We start from the raw sequence: 8,245 nt of genomic DNA, 5'->3' as shown, positions 1-8,245 counted from the left end.
CGTAATTTAAATTGCAAATAATTTGAAGGTAAGTGAATGACGATTCACTAATTTCCACCTTGAAAAACAAAAGTGATTAAGTTTTAAATGTATTGAAAACTCCTAGATCTTTTGAGATTCATTAAACTTTTCAATGGCATGTTTAAATCTCGATATGCCCTTCAAGTTTATGATTGAGATACCGAGGATCACAAACAAGGTGTGAACAACCATGAAAATGTACATGGTGCCCCCAATGTTACAGTCACCTAATCAATGTGTCGGGTAGCCACACATGCTCCATTGATCTATGACAAACATCGAGTCACCCTTTGCCGCCTTTTCTTAGAGCCAAATTAGTGTTCCGGTTAATCATACATGCTCCATTAACGTCTTAGCAAGGGTACAAAGTGTAATTTCATGGAATAGCATCAAATTCACATTTTTTCCTAAAGTAACTAAGATTGAGAATTTTATAAAAACATTTAGTTACTTTATTAATCATTATACTTTTAATGAGGAGTTAGTTGCCCTATCCTACCCGTTCGGCTAACAACCTTCCACCAATTAAGGAAGCGGTGAGTGAAAGTGGATACCCCTTAAACAACCATTTTATAGGCCATAACCTTATATCTCCTTTATAGATCGACTTCGTGAATGAGGCCTACTAACGGTAAGACTAGCATTTATCTTATACATATATAATTATTATTCTTATAATATTATAATAATATAGGGATGAATTTTAAACTTGTAAAATTCTAGGGTTTGGATTTTATTATTTCATAATTAAACTTTTAATCAAAAAAAAAAATTAATTCAAAAACTTGAGGGCAAGTTTTGAAACATTTCAAAACTATCTAGATCAAAATCAAATAATACAATTAAACAATTAATTTTGGTGATTATCTAATTTTGACCTAATCCAATTGCATGCAAGATAATTGATCAAATAATTCAAATAATTAAGATTTATCAAATAAGGTAATAATTATCTAATTAAATGACAAATATCTTTTATTTTGACAAATATAATCATAAGTAATCAATAAAATTTGAATTTTATTAATTAAAAACAATTATGGTAATTGCCCCAAGTCAAAATAAGCAAAATCCCGAATTTCCCTCTGTCTGACATCCCGACTCGCCAAGTCTCCATTTGGACTCGTCGAGTTCATTTGACTCGGCGAGTTCACTTTGGGACTCAACGAGTCTGTCAGGCAGAAGGCTAGAAATTCAATTTTAAGCAAAGGACAAACATACAATGCATCAAAATACAACAGAAACCAAGCAAGGCTCTGATACCACTGATGGTTTTGAGCAAAAGAACATCATATGTGCACATGCAAAACCCTAAAGCTTTCACTATGTTTCTCTATTGTACATGCAAATTCATCCAAAACTTGTAAACCCTAATCTAGCATACAAAAAACAAATTGAATATCAAATAGACAAGTTAGATGAATACCTTGATTGTTGATTGTAGAACTTGAAGCCTTGAGAACCTTAGCACCCCAAATGTTGTGCCTCTAATGAATCACAAACACCAAAAGCAATTGGATGAAGCAAGAGAGAGAGGGGGGAGGGAAAAATCGGCTCCAAGACTCCTATGGTTTCAGTGTAGCCGAAATCTCATGCCCAAGGGGTCTTTATATAGGTGTAGGAATTAGGGTTTCAATCATTATCCTTATCTGGTTACTTAGCTACCAAGCAACCCAAGGATAATTCTAGAACCCCCTTGGACGAATTCCTAAGGCCTTATCCTTAGGATTCGTCCACCCTATACTCTAAGGTTTCCTTGCCCAACTTTGCAACTATCACATAATTACAAGTTCAGTCCCCTTTATTTAATTAACCTCTTTTGACCACAAAATTAATTCTTAATTAATTCTTGACCAATGTTAATTAAATAAATATGATTTCTCTTTTAATATATTATTCTTATAATATATTAATAAACCATAATAACCTCTTTCTCTATTATTCATCCAGTCAAGTTGCTTCGGTGAAGGCAACCCAAAAGGACCATGCACAACCGGGTCAAGTATATACAAAATATAGTTATGGACTTAGACACTAATCCAAAAAAACCTTCTTTCTATAAGTAAACTCACACATGATCAACCTATCAACATTTTATTCTCTGATTCCTTTTTTACTCTTCATAATCGTTTCACCAAGAACATCCTAGCTCAGGGTCGGGTTAAACATGGTCTTTACATTCTGGAGCAAGGTCACAAGTCTCTTTTGGCCAATCTCTCCTTATATCGGTTCGTTGCTTCCTTTGGACTTTGGCACAACCGTTTAGGACATGCAACTTTTGATGTTATTTCTTTTAATTTTTAGCTAAAACAAATCATTTGTCTCTTACTTCATTGTTACCTGTACCAACTTTATGCTCTTCTTGTCAACTTTCCAAAAGCAAATGTTTACCTTTTGCTATTAATTACAAACGTTCATTGCAAGTCTTGGATCCTATTCATTGTGATTTGTGGGGTCCCGCACCCGTTATGTCTGTTGATGGTTATCGTTACTATATTATCTTTGTTGATGATCACTCTAGGTTCACTTGGTTTTACCCTTTAAAATCCAAATACTAGGTCTTTACAATAATCTCATCCTTCATGAACCTTGTGCAAACTCAATTCTCACATAAAATTAAGATATTTCATAGTGATGGTGGTACTGGATTTTTGAATTGTTGAATTCTAGAGTTCATGATCTTTTTGTCAAAATTGGCACTCATCATCGTCTCTCTTGCTCGTATACACCCCAACAAAATGGTAGAGTCGAACGTAAACATCGTCATCTCACCCAAACGAGTATTGTCATTCTATTTAATGCTCATGCTCTAGCTCCATTTTGGTTCAATTTTAAACATACCTACCGTGGTTTCTACGAGTTATAATCTAGTATTTAGTAAAAATATTTTACAGACTATTTTCATAATTTTTTGTATAACAATAGGTGTATTTTTGTAATTTACTCAAAATTATTAACAATTTTATTCAATAATAAATTTAGAAAATCCTTTTAAGTGGTGGGTTTGAATACCGATTTTTACAACAACTTTGTGTTTCGCTTGTGAAAATGAGCTTTGAAAAAGTTATAATTTATATTTTTTTTTGATTGACTTATGAGTTATTAGAATATATATATATATATATATATATATATATATATATATATATATATATATATATATATATATATATATATATATATATAGGGTAAAGTGAATATACCTAACAACCTTATATAAGCTTATGTACCTAACCTCATCAAACTATGTCATTTTGCATTAAATTTTTATTGCAATCATCCAAGGTTCTTAAACTTGATCCCTAAACTTGATTTACTTCAAAAAAGTTTGGAAATTCATCATTATATATCTCCTACATCCTTCCATTTGTAGCGGTATGATATGAAGCCCATCAGGTGGTATTCGATAGAAAGACGTGATGTAAAAGAAAGATATTGGTGAAAGTCCAAAGATTTTTGAAGTAATCAAGTTATGGGGTTGAAGTTTAAGAATCTTAGACAATTACAATGTAAATATGATACAATCCGATGTAGTATTATGGAGTTAGGTACCTAAGCTTATATAAGGTTGTTAGGTATATTCACTTTACCCATATATATATATATATATATATATATATATATATATATATATATATATATATATATATATATATATATATATATATATATATATATATATATATATATATATATATATATATATATATATATATATTAGCTTTAACTTATTGAATTTTGCCAACCAATCCTTTTTAAATTTACTTTTCTTACATCGAATAAGTCGATAAGTACTTCCAAATAAAAGTCACTTTTACCTTCAAAATTAAACTCTTTCTTCCTTGAACGACGAGCTGCTCCCTGTGTATCTGTTCGGCCAAATTTAACTTCACTTGGAACTTAGGCTTGCTTTGATGCATGCGAAAAAATTGGCTTCACAACAACACTCGACTACTATGGAGAATCTCCCCTTCGATGTTTTATCAAACATATTCATCTGGTTATTTGCTAAACAGCTTGCTCAAATGAGGTGTGTCTGTAAATCTTGGAATGCTTTCTTATCTAAATCATCCTTCATAAAATCCCATCTCGATCATTCAATCCATAACAACGATGAAGTTCTATTGTTCTTCTACGGGGCATTTGATATTTTCGGTGATGAAGCTTTCTCTGCACATCCCACCAGATCTCCCAATTTGAAACTCAATGATTTCATTAAACCCCCATTTAATCTCAAGTTTGCCACTGTTATTGGATCCGTTAATGGCCTAATATGTTTTTTTGATGAATCATATCACGATCCTATGATTTACATTTGGAACCCTTCTCTTTCCGCCTTGTCAACACTCCCACCACATTTTGTGGCCTCCCTTGGTGATAGTTATCGGAAAAGTATCGATTTCCGGTTTGGGTTTGATTCCAAATCAGATGATTATAAAGTTATTAAGCTTGAAGGCCTTCTCCAACCACCTAGCTTCATTGACCCGAATTTAGCAGCCTCAGTAAGTGCTTCATCTTTTGTGGTTAAAGAATGGATGCAAGTTGAAGTTTATAGCATGAGAAAGGGTTGTTGTCAGTTAATCAGTCAAAGGTTCCCATCACACATCACAGGGATTTCTGGAGAGGATGAAGTCTCTGTAACTGGCTATGATGGCGTTCCTCATTGGCTTGGTTTTATCGATGAGAAGAAGGAGTTACAAACAATCGTTGCATTCGATTTCGGTGCTGAGACATTCTGTGAAATACCTCTTCCAGTTTCCATGTTAGAACACAAAGCGGGTGATGTTTTAGGAGTTTTGGGTGGAAAGCTTTGTGTGATGTCAAGGGTTAGAGATGATGAATGTGAGGTGTGGGTGATGGATGATTATGGGGTGGTTGAATCATGGGTGAAACGATATACCTTTTCACAGTTTGGTAATATTGTTCCATTTGGATTCACATCACACAATGAGTTTCTATTTAAAGTTGAGAAAGTCCATGGTGATGATGATGATGATGATGTTGATTATGATGATTTGCATGATGTTGAATATTCCGATGATTGTTTTGGTTTATATGATCCAGTTGCAGAGAAGTCCAAATTCTTCAAGCTTCATTGTGGCATAACTAAAATTGTTGGATATGTTGACAGTCTTGTTTGGATGGGACCTAATGAGCTTCAGATGAGCATCTCTCAGTTGCAAATTTAAAGAGGCAGAAATAGTATTGTGGAATGTCAAATATATCAGTTCTAATTTGCATCATGTTTTGTTCCTTAATTTATGTATTTGTCAAGTTTCAGTTTGTAAGATTATGTGTTTGCCATTGTGTTTCAATTTGCTTTTTTGCTACTATAAATATGCAGAAAATATTTGTTTTCTTTTAATATTTTGACATTTTGGTTCATTATTAATATAAGTTGCTTTGTATTTATTGTTAAATTTCTATTGTGCTTTGTCATAAGAAGACAAATGTATGGTTGTTGATCTTGGTTTAATATTATTCTAGATGATAAGAACAATATATTATAAACTTTCTGAAAATGCTTAATGATTGTAAGGTTTAGATCAACTTTGGTTTGGTTTTGTGATTTACGGGTTTGTTGGAATTATCTTTGTATTTGTTTCTTCTTAGAGTAATATATGTATTTGGGCATATCATTGAACACATAGGCAAAAGTAATACATATGTGAAACCAGAGTTGAAGAAAATGAAAAAATGCAAGGTTTATTTTAGGAAAAATAAAATTGAAGTTTAATACAAAAAAAATACAATATATAAGATAGTAACTCTAAATTGTATCTACTAAGAAGAGCAAATCAAAATCAAACTCTAATCAATTTCCAAAAAAGTCAAATCTATTTTGCATCAGAAAGTCAAACCCTGTTTTAAATGATATCAAACCTATTAAGCATCATATCAAGAAGATTTTTCAATTTTACAGATTAAAATTATTTGAAGGAAAGGATTGAAAAGAAATTAGAATGCGCAGGAAAGTTATTACGCATGGACCTTTTCTGCAATAAACTCCAAACTTAGAGATGAAATTGATAGAAAACATAAATTTGGACTGATGATGCAAAGTTTTACCAACAATAAGGACCATTTATATAACTTTCTCTGTTAATATTTTGAATTTGCTATTAAATATTCTTTTTCCAACCCTTTACCAACTGTTAAAGCCTTAAAGGGCCAATAAACTAATTTAAAAATGAGAAATCCTGTTTAAAATCCCGAATATGCAACTAAAGATAAAAGGTTAGCATAATAAAAAATGCATTAGGTCTTTGAAATCTTTAGCCATGTTTAATATGGGGAATCTAAAATCTTTAAAACTGCATTTAATTAATACAAATGCATTGGATTAAATCATTAAATGCTGTGACCTTTGATTTCCTGCTTTAACGACGAGTTGCTCCCATCTCCAAAGTGCATCCGCTAGGCCATCTATAATTAGTTCAATGAACTTAACTGTAAATCAGAAAATGGCTCCACGACATCTATGGAGAAACTCTCTGGAGATGTTTTATCAAACATATTTATCAGGTTATTCGCAAAACAGCTTGCTCAAATGAGATGTGTCTCTAAATCTTGGAATTCTCTCTTATCTCAGCCCTCCTTAATAAACTCCCACCTCCATCGTTCTATCCATAGCAACAACGATAAAATTCTCATGTTATTCCACCAAGTATCTGATGCTGGCTCTGAACCATTCACAGCACGCTCTTCTCCATTTCCTCATGTGGAACTCACTAATTTCATCAAATTCCATGTTAATCTTAATTCTGAAGGCGCCACTGTGATTGGATCTGTTAATGGCTTAATATGCTTGAATTGCAGATCATATAATGGTGGTTCTGGCCTTCATATTTGGAATCCATCTCTCTCCGCCGTGTTAGCTATTCCACCATCTTCTATGTCGTCTCATGCTTCTGATATATTTCCATATGGATTCACATTACACGATGAGTTCTTGTATGAAGATGAGAATGATCGTCTAGCTTTGTAGGATCCAATCACAGATACTGTTAAGAGGTTTGAGGTAACAGGTAGACCACTTAGCGTAGTTAATTATGTTGACAGCCTTGTCTGGGTAGCACCTGATCGTGACATCAGCTCTTCCAACATCTCTCGATTGCAAACTTGAAACGATGCAGAAATGTGGATAACGAATAGTTAAAAGGGCTACAAAATGCAAGCCAGATATTCTTCTATTTCTATCTTTTGTTAGAACATTAACAACTTTGCATGATGTTATGTTTCGATAAGTTTGACATGGTGGTTCAATTTGGTCTTTTTTCTGCTTTGTATGCATTGATGTTATACCTTCCTTTGTTCATTACATACATATTTTTTTTATTATTATTTTTTTATTTTTTAAGATAGTCCATAGGGAAAATGCATTTCATGCCCAACATTTGTCTAAAAAACCACAACTATGTTACATATTTAGTCAAGTCTATTAAAAAAACCCAATAAATTTAACATTTTGAACAGACAAAAAATGATTAGGATTTTTTGAACGGATTGAAAACTTGGTTGGGTTTTTCTAGACAAAGGTTAAGTTATTCTTAGACAGACAAAACATTATTGAGGTTTTTTGAACGGTTTAAAAACTTAGTTGGTTTGTAAGTCTTTTTCCTTAGTCCATACGAGAACCTAGGTTAAGGGCATTAAAGTCTTTTTATTTTAAAAAACACAGCTTGCACAAAACAAGCTCTCCTTATGACTTATGAGTCATGCATAGCTTAGGCTATGTTTGAAATCAAGGGTAAAACATTCTTTACTCACAACTCAATGGTGTATAAAGCAACCTATAATGAAAACAAGTCATTATACTAAGGCCATCTCCAATGTTTTAAATTTTTAAGATTTCAATGTATTGTCACATCAACATTTCACTACCTATACCATTTTATCCATTAAACTATACCTTCTATTAAACTCTTAAGAGTTCAATGGATTGTTAGATCAATATTTTATTATATTTTTTTATAAATAATATTAATAAATAAAACTAGATTATTACATTAATTAGAAACTAAAATTTACAAATTACAAACTACTAACTAAAGGTTAAAAGTTAGAAATTAAAAGTTATAATTATTACATTAAATTATTAAATGTAAAATAATATATATATATATATATATATAGGGAGAGAGAGAGAGAGAGAGAGAGAGAGAGAGAGAGAGAGAGAGAGAGAGAGAGAGAGAGAAAATGAAAAAATAATAGCATATAGTTT

At 32.0% G+C, this 8,245-nt stretch overlaps 2 protein-coding genes across 2 annotated transcripts; both read left to right on the top strand.

The window, feature by feature from the left end:
• Positions 1 to 3,833: 3,833 nt before the first annotated feature.
• LOC111878410 (F-box/kelch-repeat protein At3g06240) lies at positions 3,834 to 5,441 on the top strand. The gene has a single exon (XM_023874912.3). The coding sequence runs from the start codon at positions 3,936 to 3,938 to the stop codon at positions 5,208 to 5,210; it is 1,275 nt and encodes a 424-aa protein (XP_023730680.1). The 5' UTR covers positions 3,834 to 3,935; the 3' UTR covers positions 5,211 to 5,441.
• Positions 5,442 to 6,472: 1,031 nt separating this feature from the next.
• On the top strand, positions 6,473 to 7,286 carry LOC111878412 (F-box protein CPR1-like). The gene has a single exon (XM_023874914.3). It carries the CDS (start codon positions 6,503 to 6,505, stop codon positions 7,007 to 7,009), a length of 507 nt encoding a protein of 168 aa, XP_023730682.1. The 5' UTR covers positions 6,473 to 6,502; the 3' UTR covers positions 7,010 to 7,286.
• Positions 7,287 to 8,245: the final 959 nt, after the last annotated feature.

The sequence above is a fragment of the Lactuca sativa genome, chromosome 8 (assembly GCF_002870075.4).
Source record: "Lactuca sativa cultivar Salinas chromosome 8, Lsat_Salinas_v11, whole genome shotgun sequence".
In the NCBI taxonomy this organism is placed as follows: domain Eukaryota; kingdom Viridiplantae; phylum Streptophyta; class Magnoliopsida; order Asterales; family Asteraceae; genus Lactuca; species Lactuca sativa.
The sequence above is the reverse complement of the archived record's forward strand: the minus strand, read 5'-3'. Positions and strand labels throughout refer to the sequence as shown.

Coding starts and splice junctions, on each gene's coding strand:
- LOC111878410 (XM_023874912.3), top strand. CDS start 3,936: ATGCATGCGAAAAAATTGGCTTCACAACAACACTCGACTACTATGGAG.
- LOC111878412 (XM_023874914.3), top strand. CDS start 6,503: ATGGAGAAACTCTCTGGAGATGTTTTATCAAACATATTTATCAGGTTA.